This window comes from Callorhinchus milii, unplaced genomic scaffold (assembly GCF_018977255.1).
Source record: "Callorhinchus milii isolate IMCB2004 unplaced genomic scaffold, IMCB_Cmil_1.0 Scaffold9, whole genome shotgun sequence".
Taxonomy (NCBI): domain Eukaryota; kingdom Metazoa; phylum Chordata; class Chondrichthyes; order Chimaeriformes; family Callorhinchidae; genus Callorhinchus; species Callorhinchus milii.
In genome coordinates, this window is record NW_024704750.1 from 19,890,101 (window position 1) to 19,909,830 (window position 19,730).

A 19,730-nucleotide genomic window follows, 5' to 3' on the forward strand; every position below is an offset into this window, starting at 1 on the left:
GAATTTTACAAATGTGTGGACACCTGCAGAGGATTTGGTTACAGTGCTTTCCATGGTCAATCACCCGCAATTTAAGATCACCCACAGTCAATTGAACAAAGAGCTGTGGGATAGTGGGTAGAGGTCACCTTTGGATGGGATGTTACACCAAGATCCCGTCTGCCTCCTCAGGTGGATGTAAATGTTCCCATGACTTTAATTCAAAAAACAGTTCGGTGTCCTGGTTAACAATGGCAGGGAATGTTAACCATCAACGCCTTCTGATCCTTATTTGAGTAAAGCACTGTATAAACTGCTAACTTGTCAAGTCGGCTCCTTGTTCCACGAATCCTTTCAGGAAACACTGCATATTCTGCTTTGGTATAAGTAACTAAAGCATCATATCGTGTCCCTGTCAGTGTGAGCCGCATACTGCTCAGACCCGAGAGACAACCCAGACCTGTTCCTGACACAATCTGTGTCTCTCTGGTTACAAGGCTGAAGGTCTGAATTTGCGTTAGTCTCTCACTAAGACACCAAATGCTCCTTTGAACACCCAGTGGATATTTACCAAGTTACTTTTATGTGGTTTGTTTAAACTGCACCAATGTGTGATGCAGTAACATGCAATCGTGTTTGTGAGTATGTGTACTCACTCTGTGAATATTTACTCACTGTGTGTATCTGAAATGGGACCCATGGACACCTCCTGATCTCACATATTCCCCATTCTTTGCTTTCACATAGTCACCGCTCCCCATACGCCTGTCACCCCTTCATTTGCACATTCCTGCTCTTCACTCCACTCATGTACACAGACACAAACTCACCTACGGTACCAACAAAACCACTTCTCTTGAAGAGCAAGCCATGTCCAACTCGATCAGGAAGTTTGCAGACGTTGTGACCTGTGAAAAACGCAAGTACAGAGACGCAGAGGAGGCAGAGGTTTAACATAAAAGTCCCTTTACTCAGAAACAGGAAATTCTTTGCTCTTCATTTACTTGTGTTCAAACCAAACCTTCCAAAGTAAAAAAAAATGTTGTCGACCAAGTGAACGAGACACCGACACTCAGATGCTGGTAGATGCCACGTTGTGAGGCTCTGTCAAACCTTCGGGGTCATTTACGGGGCAGCCTAGTTGATATTGGATATGGAGATGGTGGTCATGGAACACTGGGATGTGGGTTCCAGAATCCCTCTACACTGACTTCCAGTCCCAAGCTTTCTGGGAAGCTTTTCCTAAGGGACCAGCAATGTTTGCAGTGGGAGGAAGCATGGTTACTGCATTGTCGCACATGAGTTAATGCAGATCTGCCCTGCCTGTCAACACTGGAGGTCATGTGTGCCAGGGGAAGTTCAGAAAAAAGAGAAAGAAACATTTCAGCAAGCTATGGGGTTTGCATACCTTCATAAAAACATTTAAAAGACCTATTTGTTGCTCTCTGCGCGCATTGAAACATCACTGATCCAGGCAAATAGAAATTAGAAATAGGAGCACAACTCGCCCTTGACCTCCACCTTCATGGGATTTCGTGAACTGGATATTGTTGCATTAATTGCTAGTTCCGGTTTGTGAATATCGGAATCCGTTTGATTTGCGAGATCCGTAAAACGGCTAATTGGGATTCATGACAGTCGACAAAGCCCAGAAAAATTCCTGCAAATTTGAACTTGTCAGAAGAGATTAGGATTTTTTTATCCTCTGACCAAGGAGATATCAGTCTTTGAGCCACTCCCAAGCACCTCCTGGGAGCCAGTCTCATAGCAACTGTAGAGTCATGTGGATGGGAACTGCCATCCCCCAACATGGCTGCCTTAGTAAAACTATCAGGAACAGGAACCCCAGCTGGTGCCTCCTCCCAAACACAATCTTTAACAGTTCTTCAGTCCTTGATGCGCATAATCATACCGAGTGCTGCCGATTCCTGGGCTGCCCTTACAATGGACCGGAAAGGTTTGACCTGCCGATTTACATTTTTTTCTCAAAGCATCAGAGCATCTGCCAGCACTTAATCAGAACCCACACGGTCTCACCTTTAGCACTCTGAACTGCCACGGGCTGAAAACACACAATTCGTTTTTTTTTGCTTAATAAGTTAAATCTGGGCTTTCCGTCTGATCAGAGAAGCCCCAATGAGCTAAGGGAAGGATCGACTATCGGAACGCATCACTTGCTTGCTGAATCGGAAGCTGGTGCAAGGTACGTGAATTTGGTTCGTTACAAAGATGGAGGCTGCTTCGAATTATTCTAAAGTTTTAAAAAGGAAACAAAAAAAATCTTCATCAATGGGTTAAAGTCAACACTGTCAGTATTAAATTGGCCCCAAGTGTGTTGTACAGATTCTCCGTCGAGGTGGCCCCCGTCCCCCCCGTCTCTCTCCTCTGTTAATCTTCTATGACAATTGGCTGGTCGTTGGTTGGCTGCCGTGAGGCTTGTGCGGGGTTAGCATGGCGTTGTTCAATGCTGATCGGCTCATGGGGCTGCCTGGCACCTCGCCTCCTCTCAAAGGAAGAAAGTAACTTGCGAATCTTCCTGGAAAACAGGGGTGCGAATCGTTTGTACACAGTTTGAGCAGAAACTAATAAGGTCAAAACATATCATTTTACACAAAATACAGCAAACTGCTGATACCTCGACTGTGGCCTAACTTGTCATGACCACTTAAGGCATCATGCTGTCAATAACACGACCACACTTATTTATGTATTTATACATATGTATAAATCATCACTCTGATAACTGAGCCCTTTTCCCTTGGAGTGATGAGGTTATGAGTTATCAGTTTACTATGCTCTCATAGTACCAATACTGCACGCATAATAATCACTTTCATTATAACCCACCCACTGAGTGTTTTGATTATGTGAATTTATTTTTTTCACGAGATTATTCGTGGCTGCTCTCCGAGGGTCAAATCCCCACTGCCATTGATTGCGCTTCAAGGAGGCTTTTACTCATCTGCGAGCCTTGAGACTGAGTGTTGGCAGCATGTTTGACCACAGGGGGCATCACAACCAAGCCCAATCTTATTTTACCTGGTTCCTAAACATACGCAGCCTCCAGGACACGACACTGGTGATCAAGAACGAGAAACCTGGTTGTTTCGCTCTCTCTAGCTCAAGGGCACTAAGGGCAATAAACACTCAGCACAGATCAGGGATCATACATATAAGCCTAAGGTGGCTGATTACAGAAGGCCTAGAGATACCACTGGACTCAGCACCCTGGATGAGAGAGTAGGTACGTCTGTGCAGATTCCCTGTCCTTATTTTCTCTGCACCAATGTTTTCCTCAAACACTTGTTGTCTGTTTTGATGATTCAATGTTTCCGTCAAATCCAGAGATGGACCTGTGGAAGATCAGTTAAAACAAAGATCCCACCTCACTACAACGCAACATCACATTGGACAATAGTTTGGACGCAGGAACTCTCGTCTTACAGGAGGAGCAGTAATGAGCTCCTTCCCCCCCCACCACTGTCATCATCTTCTCCAAAATACCGACAGTATCTTCTAAAGATAAATCCTTGGAAGAGGAAATGGAATCGGACTGGAGACCTGAGGGAGTTTTATCAATGGACGGAAGATATAAATCTTCCGGAACAATGGAGAACTAATGATGAAGACTGTGGATAGAGAAGATTGTACATCGGTTTTGTTACTTTGTCATTAAATATTATTTACTTATACCATTTGATAAATAATGATCTATCACAGAATAAAAAGAACAAGAGGATGAATTGGTTTAGCTCATAATGTTGAAGCGATTTTGAGTCTCTTCTGTTGGGGGGCACCAGGCTTTACTTTGTGATTGCTCTGATGATCTTTATTGTGTTATATCAAAACCCAAGCACATGTTTCATATCAATATTTCTCTGTATTCCACCACAATATTTTGTCACTTTCTTTAGTAAACTATCTTCACTGCAGTTGCCCCAGGCCTTGCTATTTTGGCTCCAAAAGCTGCACCTTTCAATGTTACACATTGCTTCCCCAAGCCCCACCATCCAACCACACAAACGTGGCAGCTTTTCCTTTGGCAGGCCTCGATTCAGGTTAGAACTTAAGAATATAAGAAATAGGAGCAGTAGTAGGCCATTTGGCCCCTCAAGCCTGTCCCGCCATTTAATAAGATCATGGCTATCTTCTAACCTAATTCCATTTACATGCTCTATCCCCTTAATCCCTTTAGTCTTTAAAAATCTCTCGATCTCAGTCTTGAATACGTTCAATGAGAATCTGAAGTGGTAATGTTTGAACCGTGATGGGTCTGAACAGTGTTACAAGTGGCTACACATTAAACAGCAGTTATTGTTCAATTGACCAACTAGTGACTAATCTCTTTGGGGAAGGTAAGCAAGGTTTCTACGGAGCTGAGCTGGCTTCATGGTGACGTGGTTGGCAATGGAATGTTGTGATCAAGTCAACCCAGGCTGGTGGCCTCAGTCGTCCGGTTTCTGGGCTAAGTGGTTCTGCAGGAATCCAGCCAGTCTGGCTTGTTGGCAAGACTTGAAGCGGCAAACCAGTCATTGAGGGCAGGGATTGTTCCCACACAATCCTCGTTAACTCTGAAAGCCAAAGGCCTTCCTTAGGGATAGCATGTTTCTAGCTGGAAAAGCAGCAGGAACTTGCCAGGCAGTGCTCTCAATGACAAGATTTGCAGTTTTAGCTGCTTAAACTCCATTAGGTTCCCCAACTCACAGTCTTAAGCCTTTATCTTCCTGGACCAAATACTCTCTGGAATTAGATAAACAGCGTCCTACCCAGAGGCAAGAGTGAGCCAGGCTGACACCTCGTACTGCTTCAAAATACACAGGTCAGTCCCCAAGAATGAAAGTTGATACATAAACACAAAGGAGCAAGTTATGCAGTACACAGCAGCTGCACAGTCAGCAGGTTACTTAAAGTGGTCGGATGTTGTCCCCTTTCTCCCTGAGGTTACAGGTTGAAGAGCAACAACCATCATTTTGGATGTTGTTATTATTTTGCTTGACCCTCAACGAGTCAATATCAGTGGGTGTGACGACGACACTGACGATTAGCTACTTTGCTTCGATTCTCCTGACATCACACACAAAGTCAGTGTCACACAGATAGTTTCTTTATCAACTCAACACAGTGACAATAAGCCTTTTAAGCTCTCTTTAACATCCAGCATTGAACAACTACCTTGAGCTCATCCATTAATTGCAACATTCTGGAGAGTACACAACCCAAAGAATCCCCAACATTTAAACCCCCCCACCCCACCCCACATGTACAACGTATCACAAAATAACTCAGCAGTCACTGTAACCTAAGCGCATTCAAGTTATTGGTCATGTGACTGGTAGCAGGGTATTACAAGGCTGTACCTAGAGTTAATCACTATCTCTACTCTATATAACTAAAAAAGGCAGGTGTTTGAGGTACAAAGATGCAGTGTCTCTGGGAGGAAGGATGGAAGAGAGGGCATGGTAGTGTTGAAGATTTTAGACTCTATATAACGCAGGGTGTCAGAGGCTGTGCAGTCGTGCTGGTGGCCAACCCATGGCCCGTGGGCCAGAAGTGGCCCGCGGGGCTGTGAAGAAGAGGCCCACCAAACATTTGCACTAGTCTGAGTAAGTCCGTGTTCAATCAAGTGTGTTTCCAGTTGTTTCTTGATTGAACATTTCTTGATTTACGGCAAAAATCATAAAATATTCAATCGAGAAAATGTATTTTGTTGGCCGACCAAAACACTGGGCCACCACAGGTCTAGAGCCAGATCCCTCCAGCAGCCTTACCTGGTTTCATCAGTTGCCATGAACAGGACATCGCCGGGGGCATCGATCCAGTTCAGCCTCCTACGCTTCACTGGTGGCATTGAGCCTCCTCGGAGAACTCTGACACTGGCTGGGCAAGACTTCCCATTGATCATGTAGTTTCCAGCTGCTCCCTGCAGGAGGGCACAGGACAATCAGATGGTAACTAAAATAAAGGCCTCGTGCAGATCTCAAACTTCAGTTGGTGCCAAACTCTCCAGCAGCCCATCAATCAGAGACACAAACTAATGGGTGGGCGTTCCAATCACAAAGGAAGACCTCGCCACTGCCATGTGTTGCAAGGTGCTGTGCTCCCACCGCCCACCTACGAGGACAGTCGCTGCATTCCTAAAGGAAAGCAAGGACTGGCTTCTTCTTCCCAGTGACACCGTTACACAGTAACAAAAAGGGTTGGGGGGAGGGGGCAGGGTTGTAAAAGTGGACACCTTTCTTTCTACTGTTGAATCAGTTAGAAGCTGCAATTCCAGTCATACCCGGAGCAGCACCTTATACATGTGATTACGCCCGCTTTACACAGGAGAGGACACTGTGTGAGTTTGTTTAAAATGCCTCTTCCTTGCACCCCACTTCTTCCACAGGTGCCAGTCACCTTCTAGTACTTTGTTCAAAAGGCTGTACTTCCTGACATCATGTTGGAAGTCTGCAAGCAGCCACCATTACTAGCCTGAGCCTGTCCTAATCCACATGCATGTATTTTCTTGAAAGGGACACCTGATTATAATCACTATTTCTTTTCCTTTTCATAGCCCAAGGTCAACTGTATCCTCTCTAACTCTGCCTCCCGTCCAACTATCTCTTGGTTAACACTGATTGACTAACAATTGAATCTCAAACCCACCTGGTCTGCAAAATCTCTACAGGAGAAGAGGGGAATTCAGAGATTGAACAAAACATCACAGTATAGTTTTGATGTGAGCAACATTTCCTACATTGAAAATACCTCACCTCAACCTCAGAATCTCCCATGGCCTGTGAACTGAGACTTCCAGTAGCACCAAGGAGGGCTGAAAGGGGCAAAGGTAGTTGTGCAACTCTAGCTCTCAGGTGTTAGGGGTGGTGGACGGAAAAATGACCTTTTTAAATAAACTACATGTATGCATGGAACAATGCATGTGTGTGTGTGTGTGTGGGGCGGGGAATAGCTAAGACTGCTCCTGCCCTCGCCTGATCCCCTCACCCACCTTCGAGCAGGAGTCTCTGCATAATAACCACGAGCAGAGAATCTGGCTAATCTTTGCCCTCTTTAACCCAGAGGTACTGAGAGTGATTGTTCTGTCGCCCTAACTGCAGCCACAGCTGAGGTCAGACAAGAGACAAGCTAGTTTTACTTGTCCAGGAATAAAACCTGCAACCTTCCTATATGGCCCAGCCGGCACAGGTCATAACATGACCCATTATGTTATTGGGGGTATCTCAGACAGTTGTCTCTTGAGGGACAGCCCTTCCACAGAGCTGCTGCAATGAGCAGGTGATGAGCAAATCTAAGTTCTCTGAGACCATTCTCATGCAGTGAGTGCACTAAATTGCTTGTGACTGGTGAAGGATTACTGAACAATTAAACTGAGATGAAAGTCACTGCATGCGAGGACCCTGCAGATTTCCACTTGAATCTGTGGAATACTGGAGGATTTTCTGAATCCGCAGGGAAATGAGTCAGTTATAAACTTCATAAAAACTCTGAGACTCCCATTATCATATCCAGAAAATGTTCGAGCACACAAAAAGCAACTCAGAGTCTTGTGAGCTGCAGCCAAATCCCAACGCAAACTGAGGGCGGGGAGTGAAGGTCGTAACATAAGAGCAAAACAACTGATTCTTGTATCTACAGTCTTCTGAGCAACGTACTCCACATTGTCCCCTTTGTGTGGAGAGGGGAATATGATCGCTGGAGGCTGGTGTGGAGTATAAACACTAACACAGACTAGTTGGGCTGAATAGCCTGTTAAGCATGCCATATCATTTGATGCAAATATTTTCTGATCTTACTTCTAGCCATTTATCTCTAATTCTAAGACAATCTCTCCTTGATTTAGATCCTTCTACCACAATGTCATCCTCTATCTGGGAGTAGAGAAAATAATTGAAAGAAAGATTTAATCTTGTCCACAAACTTGTAGCAGATTCACAGGTCATTGGTCCAAGGTTATAGTGAATAATAATCCTTGCATCTGATATAGCGCCTTATCAAGCCTTCGAGAAGTCTCAAAGCACTTCACAGAATACTGGATATGCAAAGGTTAGACCACAACGCTCACCTACCTCTGTGTTGAGGATGGTTTGAGAGGAGAGAATAACATGGAGAGGAGACATTATATAAACTTAGCTTTATAGCATACCATCAGAGTAGTGGCCTTCGTTGTGATAGCCTCCTGTTACAGCCTTGCACTGTTCTAAACCCCAACCTCCTATTACAGTCTTGCAATACCCTGATAATTTCACTGATAGTTTAAGTCATAAAATAGATACATGATTTTGAGCCACTTCATTTTTCACTGATGTTTCAGGCCACGTGTTAAGTGGTTTAAACTCAAAGACAATTTTTGAGTATCATACAGTGACAGGTCTCTAGTCACTGAAACCTGAAGTTTGTCATCAATGTAACCTGTCACATCATCTCAGAGCGCTGGAGCAACTCATTACAATAACTATAATAATTGATCCCACATCAGGGTTCAAGCTACTTTCACTTTCCAGGATAATCTGCTGTTACTGTTGACCAATCACTGTGTTCTCCCTGAAGGCAATTGCATGTTGAGGACGCTGCCTTGTACTGCTTGGTCTATTTCGTGATTTAAGCTAATGTTGTCTTCGAAACTACCAAAGTAAAGCAGAACCCCGTTCTAACATGTTTCATTATTATGTGTTTGGAGTGTGAACGCTGATATTTACTTACCAAAAAGATAAATAAAAGGGCACAGAGAGCCAGCCGACTCACCTCAAATGGATTTTTGCCCACTGAAAAATGGCTGCCGCCAGCGCCATTTCCTGTGTGCAGGAAGCAAGTACGTACATGTCCACTTACTTCATACATGCGCAGTCTATATCAAAAAGCACTAACCAGTGATCACTCCCCCTTATAGCAACGGTTGGGATTTTATGGACCCCCAACTACCATGTTATAATGAGGCTCTGCTGGAATGTATGTGGTTGACAGTCAGCGTGGCTTTTCAAAGCTCTGCTGATGGAAGGTGACAGCACCTGAGCTCATTGGGAACCGATGGAAAGACTAACAACAAAATCTACAGAGCACTGCAACCGCTAGCAACCACCAGTTTGAAAGAGAGAATAAAGCACAAGGAAGCAATAAAACAGAGACTCCGGACGTTTTATTGAGGTAAATCGTTTGAAGACGTAGAGATATCTGATGCAATTTCATTGGTTCTCCCAAAGATGATTGACAGCTGGGTCCAAATCATACAGAGTGGTTTAACACCATAAAGAGTTGCATATCGTTGCTCTCAATTTGGATATCTTCAGAGTGGCCATGGAGTCATTTTAAATGATTTGTGAAAGTAGAGAGAGCTGAGCAAAAGCCTCCGCTGCTATCCTTCTGTGACAATGCATCACTGCCCCAACGTGGAGGCTTCACAATTTCTCCTTGTTTTAGATCCCTCAGAACACAACCTTCTCAGAAACAAGAATGCTACCAACTGAACTAAGCTGACGTCTTGAATTGAACCCAATTCTTTATTTAGTTGGAAGATTTAAAAACTTTATAGTCAGATTTCAGACAGTAAACAAGGAACCATCTCTATGGATTCAAGATAAACTTGGTTACAGGAGTGCTGCTTCCTATCGAGTGCACTTGATATGTGAGAGAACTCAATAACCATCACGTGTCAGACACAGCAGTGATGGGAGTGAGAAACCGAAAGCAAAACGTCACCATGTCTGAAATCTAAACCCCTTTAGGTTATGATCGCATCATCAACCCTTTGCAATTTGCACGGTCATTTCAGCACCAAAATGAGAAACAAAACATCCTTTAAACAAACGTTTGATTCCCAGGTTGTTATGTGTACAGGAGTGTGTGAGCTTCCCACACATTACAGGTTCTCTCACTTGGTGACATTCTTTACCATGTCAGCGGCACCAATACTGCAACAATTCCCTCAATGGTCTCCTCCCTTACTGCTGCCCCAGCGTCCATTCCTAGAACGTTTCAGGTTGAGTTGGGGTTCAGAGCCTGTCTGGGAACATTCCAGGAGTTGGGATACAGAACCCGTGCTGGAATATTCCAGGAAGAGCCGGTTTATAGAGTCGGTCCCATAATATTCCAGAAAGAGTCAGGGCAGAGCCCATTCCCATTAATGTTCAGGAAGAGTACGGATAGAAAGGCTGATCAGGAGGGGTCAGAATAGAGCGTATCCTGGGATATGTGGGAAGCAGTGGCCACAATGAGTCCATTCTGGGAGACAAGACCCCTGGAAAGGAGCATATCTGCACAATAATGTTGAGAAAGGATGGGATATGGCAGTCACAAGTCGAATCTGGGAGTATCTGCCTCTCCTCTCAGCGCCAGAGGAAGATGTAGGGCGGGAGGTAAATCAGATTACTCACCTCGAGCTTCAAATGCAGATGATCGTCCACTTACCAACAAATGAGGTCCATACATCAAACACAGGAAATCACAGTCCCGTGAAGACTTAAGAGTCACTTTTGTTGACATCACTTACTTGGCACTGGCTCAGGACCAATCGGACGTATGTTATCATTTAAGCTCCGACTACACTTCGTAGAGATTCGTTGTCTTATTGAAGGAGCATATTATACATGCAGCAAGTCACAGGTTATTCACAACCACGTCAAGTTGCGTTCCATCATATAAAAGGTTTTATTTTGAAAGAAAAGTACCTTACCATCGGTCTCCCTTGTCCATGGTTTGTCACACCTGTAGTAGAAAGAAAAATGTATTACTGGAGCCAACACCAAGCTCAACAGTACCAGTGCCACGCTACCCTGCCATATCTCAAAGTAACAGCAGCAAATAGAATATTAAACAAGGCCTTGCCCTGGCTGGACATCCTGGACAACTCGTGATATTCAATGGGGAGCAGTGACTGAACTTCTCTGTAATTCTAAACTTGTAAAAGGAGATATTAGCTCTCCTGAAGGCTTACAGAGTTTATCTGCTGTGGTGTTAAGCCACACAGAGCAGGAATGTACCAAGTTTGATCCACAATCTGCACTGAATTTTCAGATTTTATTTTAGTCAGCTGTTTAGGAGTTTCCAAGCCAGACTCAGAATTCCAATACATTGGACATTCCTGTGTCTGGAATGGAATGTGCACTCACTCCCCTGCGAGGTGCATCCTGCTTACCTGATTCCTAATCAGCAGAGTATTAGGTACAGGTTGGCAAGAGTTGAGGACACCAGAATGTGCACTGGGTATTGCCAGAGTCTAAGCAGCTGAAACCGCATAACTTGCCATAAGTGGGCTCAGCTGGACGAAGGAAAGGTGGGGTTGGGTTGAATCTATGGTGTAGAATCTGCGATGCAGATCTCCTTGGTCTGCCCCTGGACACCCAGGCCCGGATGTTGGCTGAGAAAAAGACACGTGTGGAGAACGGATACTTGGCTGAAGTATCAGATGACAGCTGCTGCAGTCGTGCAGGTTATTTTAACTGAACTCAGGCAGTGATCAGCACAGAGCATTGTACTTCACAGCATCACTGGGAAGGGTGGCAGAGGTCATTTAAGAAACTGGATTCATTAAAGAAACAGCTTTACTCTGTATTGTGAAGGGTCCTATATTACATGGGTCTTGTAAAAAGGTAAGATTAAGGGGCAGAAAAAACCCACACATTGTCAACAGCACTGCATGGAAGACAGCCCACAATTTCAGCCCTCAAGTGTGGCAAAAGGGTTTCTTCATTCCAATGTCTCCTGTGGCCCAAAACTCCATCAAGTTTTACCTGAGCTTGGGATTGGAATCAAGAACGGTGGAGGGTAGGGGTGGGTGGGGGGATGGCCAAAGAGGAAGATCTTGAGATGGGCCTTGAAGGAAGCAAAGGAAGGGGCGAGTTAGAGGGATTCCTGGATGGAGTTCCAGAAATTAAAAAATTCAGAAAACAAAGGAAATTCTGAGCGGGACCCAGTCTCCTGATGGTCCGATGTCACCACCTCTATACGTGAAAAACTCTTCTATGTATCTAGAGAACTTCACAAGGTACACAAATTCACATAATAATAAACTGGTGTTGCAATATGAATGCTACATACAGCAACAGGCTTCAACAACGGCAGTAAGATTAAACAGCCACCCAGCTAACCCAATGAAACAGCAAAGCACCATGAGGCAGATGGAAAACAAACAACACCGAAAGCAGCAAGGAAATGAGAAGCAATGCAGAAGGATATATATATTCAGCCATGAAGATACACACAAGGTTATTCTGCTCCATTCACTCAATGTTGTGAATTCGCTGATTAGAACTAAATAATATTAATCCGTACATTTGATGTAGCGTGTCATTAAATGTCTCAAAGCGCTTCACAAGAATTTTACTTTAAAGTATTGTGAACTTGTTGGCAAATTCAGCAGCCAAATTCCAAACACTAATGCCCCACAAGCAGCCATGAAGTGAATGACTTGTTTTATTTGGAGGATTGTTGGCCAGGATACTGGGAGAAACTCCCTTCTCTTTTCCAATATTGCTGTGAGATACTTCAGTTCCACCTGAACTAGCAGGACCTTGGTTTAATGTCTCATCGTAAGGGTGACAGCTCTGACAATACAGGAGTCCCACAGCACTGCACTGGAGTCCCATTCTAGACTATGAGATTCAAGTCTAATCAGAAAAAAAAGTCAGAAGTCCTGATGTGGGGCTTTAACCCACAACCTTCTGACTCTGGTAAGAGTGCTACCAACTGATGCTTTTCTGCTCCATTCTCCTACGTTTAGCAACTTTAAATTGTGTCACTTAACCATCTAGAAATAAAGCCATTTGTAGAAGGCAGAGAAGAAAGTTGGAAAAATTGGACAAAAATTGGTAGTGAGACAAAATATACATGGTGAGACAAAATAATTGTTTTGATATTTAAATGTCTGGCTCACAGCCAGTTCCATCAAGTCAATGGAGTTCAGCATGAGGTTTAAATTTCATAATTTGTAATGTATTCATTCTGAACGTACTGGAGGTAGGATTACCCCCACCCACCCCCACCTGTTCTCAGTAACATGAAACGGAGTTATATATTTGACTTCTATCCCACAACACGCTGCTCTACATGAAGGGTGCTTTATAAATGCAAGTTGTTGTTCTTTTTAGCAGTTTTGATTGCTAGTCAGAAAAATTACAAACATACTAAACAAACTTCACAAACACAACTGCAACTCGCACTTATACAGCGGATTTCAGAAAGGGCAACATCTCAAAGGCCATCAAATACAAAGACATTCACTGAGCAGGATGACAAGGAGGGGAGTTTTATTGTGTTTAATTAAACTGCGCAGTCAAAGAGAAGTGTTTTTAAAAGGGTTGTGAAAGCCGGGAGAGAAGGTGCTTGAAGGGATTGTAGGAGCGAGTACCAGAAAGCACGGTCCTCATGACTGGAAGCTCGGTCACCAGTTGTGTGAGGAAAAGCTGCAAGAGCAGAGTTGCAGCACTGGAGAGTTCAGGAAATGGGAGAGGATGAATAGGGCTGAGGAGATTGCTGAGATTTGTAAGAGGGTTGAGAAGATAATATATTAGTCCTTACATTTGATGCAGAGCCCTTCATATCGGGAGGACATCTCAAAACGCTTCACGGGATCATCTCAAAATATGTAAAGTGAAGTGACTGTGTGTTTTGTGGGCAGCCAATTTGCACACAGCACTGTCCCACAAACAGCCTTGAAGTGAGTGACCCATTTTATTTGGGGGATTGCGAAGGTAAGCGTCTATTTAATCTTTCACGTCCAAGCAGACGGGACCTTAGTTTAATGTCTCATCCAAAGGACGGCGCTTCTGACAAAGCTGTACTCTCCTAGTATTGCATTAGCACATCTGCCTAGACTATATGAGTTCCAAATCCTGACCTGGAGCTTGAACCCACAACCTTCTGACACATGAGGCAACAATGCTACCAACTGAGCCAGGCTGTCACATGTGGACTTGTGAGATGAGAAAATAGCAGCACTGAGTGTAAGAATCTTTTCAGGTCATTTCCAATTCTTTTTGTAACCTGTGCATCTCATTTACCCTACATTAGAAACCTCGACAGGCCTATTATAAAACAGCTGGCTTCAAAACAAACCTACCAGTCCGAGCGACCCAATTACATTTTCTGTCATTTCTTAAACTGGGATGAAACTTAATCATGTGGGAGAGTTCCTTTCCTGAGATCATGAAACATTTCTATTTTCCCTTCAGTCTTCTCTGTGTCTCATACTGTCTGTGGCGTATACAGCAGGAGGAGAACTAGCTTAGAAACCACCACTGTGGCTCAGTCCCAGAATATACATCCCTCTGAACAATGGTTCAGGTCAGATTGAAACAAAGCAATGTGGGAACTTTGAATCCCCTCCCTCTCCCCTAACTACTGCCATGGCATAAAACTGGGTGTATCCTTGCCACTTGCTACACTAGGAACATCACAACATGGCAATAGATGGAACTCTTGGAAACGTACTGTTTAGGTGCAGCTGAATTATGTCTTGCTAGTTAATTCTCAGTTTTCTGCCCCTTGGCCTCCAGACTCCTTCAAGGCATCAGTTCCACTACAAAGGTACTTAAACCAAGTGGTCACTTTTCACATGTGATTGCCAGTAGGACATCTGACTGCATGTTTTTGTCAAAGCTGAGCCCGATCTTCCCAAAATCCACATTCTCCCCTTTCAGCAAAACAGCAAACGAGAGATGACCTAACTTTAATGCAGACCAGCAATGAACCTGGAGTTTCTGTGTAGTTTTACAGCATAGTATAAATGAGAGACTGCTCAGGGTAGAGAGAGATCACCCTTTGTATTGAAGCACACAAAATAAGGCTATTTAACAACTTTCATTTAATTTCTAAAACATTATATTTTGTAAAGAACTTGAAACATTTTTTTTCATGTAAGAGGCTTAGTTGAAATGAAAGTTATTACCACCATATAAGTGCCACTGTAATCTCTGCTTTTTCAAGTAGATCCTTTAATAATCTCACTTTCCAACTCTTTCCCCACAGCCTTGTATTTACTTCTCAGCTGCTCATCCAAGTTCTCTTTCCACTAATTCTATTAATAGCCTCAAAAGCTACTTGTGGTAATATATTCTACACTGAACAACCTTCCGAGTAAAGAAATTATTTATAATTCATCCCTTACTTTGATGCTAACAATCCTAGAACCGTGCCTCCTTGTCACCAATTACTCAAGTAAATGAAATAAGTTTCCCCTCCTATTAATGTTGTCATGACCCTTCGGTCTTAAAAGATCGCCATCGAGCTCCTCTGGTCCAGTGGAACGCCCCTCCCCCACATGAGCTGGCCTCGCTTCAAACTGGCAAGACTGATAAGCTATTAAGCGATGTTATGATGCCACAGAAGGTTCAGATTGGCATTACAAAGATTAGTTACACACCATCTTTCAATGAGTTCAATCTCACTTTCAAATCAGAATTTTCATCACCTCATTCTTGGAGCTGATGCCACTGTCACTTTAAGAACTGCATGGGCATTTTGACCAGATGAGCTCCCCCTTACCCCCATCCCCACCTCACCCGGTGGACTTCCGAGACACTCCTCCCATCCTCTCCTTCCTACAGCTACGTCACCTCACAGATTGAAGAAAAAACAATTTTGCCACCTAACAAGTGACTGAGTCCATTCAGTCGCTAATCGCTTTGCGACATTCTTGCAGTGAGACTTTCTCAGTGAGCGGCCGAGCGGTGGAGTGAGTAGGGGTGAGTGTGGGAGAATGAACAATGTCATATCTGGAAGCAACTTGAGGCAGAAACTACCAACAATGAAAAAGCCAGTGAAGGTCACCAATAGATCCCATTCCTTCCTGTTAAAGCGGGGATGACAGTACAGATACCGTTTGCACAATGTTAAACTACTGCACAGATGGCCATGAAGCACAGGAAGCTACCAAGTGAAGCACACAAACGCACAGACAGCACAAACAGCACCACTTTCCCTGCAGGTGAGAGGCTCTTACCCCTACAAGGCATCAGCAGACGCTTCTTCGTGCCTGGCAGAGGACAGACGGACAGAAAAGAAGAGATCAAACACACATCCACAAATTTGACGACAGTCAGAGAGCTCCCTCACATGTTAATAATCTTTCCTGACAATTTCACTGACAATTACCTGGCTCCTTCCGAACACCTCGGAATTAATTCCGAATGGGGATTTACAGATTTGGGAATATAATAATAATAATCCTTGCATTTGATATAGCGCTTTTTACGTCTTCTAGACGTCTCAAAGCGCTTCACAGAATATACTGTAAAGTGAATTGACTGTATATTTGTGGGTGAAACGCGGCAGCCAATTGCGCACAGCAGTGTCCCACAAACAGTCGTGGATTGAAAATGACCAATTTATTATTATTTTTTTTGGATGGATTATTATTAGGCATGTAGAGTAAGGAAACTTGCCCAAAGTTTCGCCCTGCCTGGAATTGAACCCAGGTGTCTCGCTTACAAAGCGAGTGCTCTAACCACTGAGCTGCAGGACTCCACGGTGTGTTGTAAGGAGCAGTAATTGTTCCTGAGCAGCTCTTTGTTACAAAGTAATCCACAAACAATGCACGATATCTTATAAATAAGACTATACATGTTTGTCACTAACAACAGTGGTTCCTTTAGTTTTGTGTTTATAAAGGCAATTACTATTACAAACGCCATAACAAATGATTGCTGAAGATCACTACCTGCAGTCTGGCCTGTAACAGAACAGACACACAGAGGTTAGTCTGTTATAGGGACTGGGAAACCACCTGTGAGGATGAGCCTGTTATAGTGACCGGGGCTCCACTCCCCTATGAGAGTCACTATGTTATAGTGACCAGGACATCTCTGTTGCTGATGCTAGCTACCCATGCTCATACATTTATCAGCGATGCTGATGCTAATATTATTGTAAACTAGTGAGAGTCATGTCTTCGGGAAGAAAAAAATGGGAGGAAAGCAGTGGAACAAAAATAACAAGATTGTTCCAAGTAACAGAGACAAAAGTTTAGAAAAAGGGTCACTGTTCTCTGTAAAATGTGGGAAGAGAATTGCTCATCAACTGTCAGTTAAGAGTTAAAGAGGAATCTCACCAAAGTTTAAAAGCATTACATGTCTAAAATAATATAATTCCATGTGATTATTTCAAACTAAGCACGGAACATATGGCCAGAGGACATAAATTAAGCTTAGTAAACAGTAAATGTGGACAGGTATCAGGAAATACTTTAATTTACCAAGCAACAAACATTGAGACAAAAACATTGAGTTTATTTAAAACACGGTCAGATGGGGTTAATATCCCAGAGGGCTAAGCTTTTGTGGCTGAATGGCCCTGTTCCCATCCCTGAAGTTTCTTAGCCGGGTTTCCTACTTCTGATCTTAATAGAGATCCTGTGCTCAAGGTGCACGTGCGCAGACAGAATAGGGATTAGCAGAAATCCTCGCCCTTCCTTCAAATATCTGGCCGACATTCAAAGAATATTCAAGGATCACACATAAATAAGTCACTGAGAAGGAATAAGAAATCAAACACTTTCAGGAGTGGGATTGTGGAGGGGAAGATATATAATAGTTGTATAGTTGTGGAGGAGGAGATCGCATGGAGAACTTATGGGGAACCTCTAAAAAACAGCAAGGAAAATTGAATCAAATGTACACATCCCAAAATTTGTTTGCAATACTAACCGTCTATGCCGTTATGTTGCTCGTAGCTGCGTTTGCCGAGGATGGTTGGAGAGCCGTTGTTAAGGATGGGTATGGCCTTTGCGTGAGTCAGGCTGCTGATGTGCAGACTGCTACTGGATGTGCTCTTTGCTGGCTCTCGTTTTGGACAGGGATGGGCCTCTGTTAATAAAGAGAGAAAGTCGACAGTCATTTTCTAAACACTTTTGTAGCTGCCGCAATAAGCTAGTGAAAATCACTATCAAACCTCGCCTCTCAAATCCAGCAATCTCTAGCTCAGAGCACAGTAAAGAATAAGTACTGCGATAACTTTCCCTCTAATATTAAAGCCATTGAGTGGAACATTGCACTCCAGAGCATTCAATAAAGTGTTTTCAATTACATGGAGCAAGGATACCCTAGCATTGGAGAGAATTCAGTATGGATTTACAAGAAGGGTAACAGGGATGAGTGGAGACAGCATTCAAGAAAGATTGGGCAGTTTGGAGCTCTTCTCTATCAAGATGAAATGATTGAATGGGCAACTGATAAGATTAGTTTACCATCATGAAAAGATTTGATAAGATGGACATTGATGGGTTGTTTCCACTTATTCCAATGAAGGGGCATAAATAGGTAATCTAATAGGGAGTTTATAATAGGGATCTAATTTGGAGTCCTGTAGCTCAGTGGTTAGAGCACTCACTCAGTGGTTAGAGCACTCGCTTTGCAAACGAGAGACCTGAGTTCAATTCCAGGCAGGTCAGGGTGAAACCTTGGGCAAGTTTCCTTACTCCACACAGAGCCTAATAATAATCCCTCCAAAAAACAAAAAACAATAATAAATTGGTCATTTTCAATCTACGACTGTTTGTGGGACATTGCTGTGCGCAATTGGCTGCCGCGTTCGCCCACAAATATACAGTCAATTCACTTTACAGTATATTCTGTGAAGCGCTTTGGGACGTCCTCCTGACGTGAAAAGCGCTATATCAAATGCAAGGATTATTATTATTATTATTTAGAAGAAACTTCAAACATAGAGGGAAAAAACGTGGAACTCACTACTGGAAGCTGTGGTTGAAACAAAAAGGATCGATGTATTTAAGATGAAACTAAATGCGTAGGTGAGGGAATACAGTACAGAGGGGTAGAGGAGAGAATCGGAGGGTTCGAGCTAGAGTGGAGGATAAACACTGGCACAGACTACGTAATTCTATGGAGAAGGCTCACCTCTGGAAAAAATATATCAAATACCAAAACACATGGAAATATATGCTCACACACAAACACGTTTGCACAGCTGAGTATGTAGTCCCATGCACGAAACCAATCTCTCACTCTCACTCTCTCTCCCCTAGCATGTTGCCAGAAAGCCAATTTGGCAGCAGCTGGATTTGTGATACAGAACCGGTATGCTCACTAGCCCAACACACAGATTTCAATTTGCTTATACTGACATACAAATCCCTTCATGACTACTTCCTTTCAGAATAAACTTCTTTCCAAAAACTCACACAAACATTGAAGAAAGGGAGTCAAGAGGTGGACAGTGAACGGTTGTAATATATACAGTCATATAAAAACACAACTAGCTTACGTTACTGTCAGACAGGGTCTTATAATTTACACCAAAGAATCACCAGAGGATACTGGCTATTATGTATAACCTATTCTCTGTGAAACCACAAATGTTAACTAGCAAGCTTCACTAGTTCAGGAGAAAGGCTTACCTAGGTATTTCACAACTGCTTCCAAAGGTTTCCTTACAGCTTGTTTCAATGCTGTGGGCATCTTCGTAACATCAGGCAATCGCACTGCACCTGGTACACATGCACAGTGTTAAAATCAGGTACGGGGAGCAGTACACAGGGATATGGGATATAAAATCAGGTACAGGAGTGATACATGGCTCCACTATCAGTAACTGAATCTTCAGTTAACATATCCTTGTCTCCTACTGTTCTCTTTGAAAAGCACTTTGTTTTGCTGAATCTCGGCTTTACTTTGACAACTGCTTGTTAATGAGCCAACACAGCAAAATACGAACATACAACAAAGGCAAATCTGGAGCAGTAAAGCCCTGCCTTTTCTGAGCATGCTCTCCCATGCCCTGCAGTTCCTGAGGCTGCTTAGAATGTT

The 19,730-nt window shown here is 43.4% G+C and overlaps 1 protein-coding gene across 13 annotated transcripts in view; it reads right to left on the reverse strand.

Moving 5' to 3' along the window:
* Positions 1 to 928: 928 nt before the first annotated feature.
* mta1 (metastasis associated 1) overlaps positions 929 to 19,730 on the reverse strand; it is a 79,990-nt gene continuing 61,188 nt past the window's right edge. Inside the window, exons 15-20 of one of the 13 annotated variants that reach the window (XM_042338301.1) lie at positions 19,322 to 19,411; positions 17,613 to 17,771; positions 15,911 to 15,943; positions 10,646 to 10,677; positions 5,748 to 5,899; positions 929 to 2,515 (exon numbers count right to left, since the gene is read on the reverse strand). In XM_042338301.1, the coding sequence (XP_042194235.1) occupies positions 2,368 to 2,515; positions 5,748 to 5,899; positions 10,646 to 10,677; positions 15,911 to 15,943; positions 17,613 to 17,771; positions 19,322 to 19,411 (614 nt within the window). In that variant the 3' untranslated portion in view covers positions 929 to 2,367. Of the gene's footprint in view, positions 2,516 to 5,747; positions 5,900 to 10,640; positions 10,678 to 15,863; positions 15,944 to 17,612; positions 17,772 to 19,321; positions 19,412 to 19,730 lie in introns of those variants that run through there. The other 12 variants (XM_042338302.1, XM_042338304.1, XM_042338307.1 and 9 more) reach the window with 12 other exon arrangements.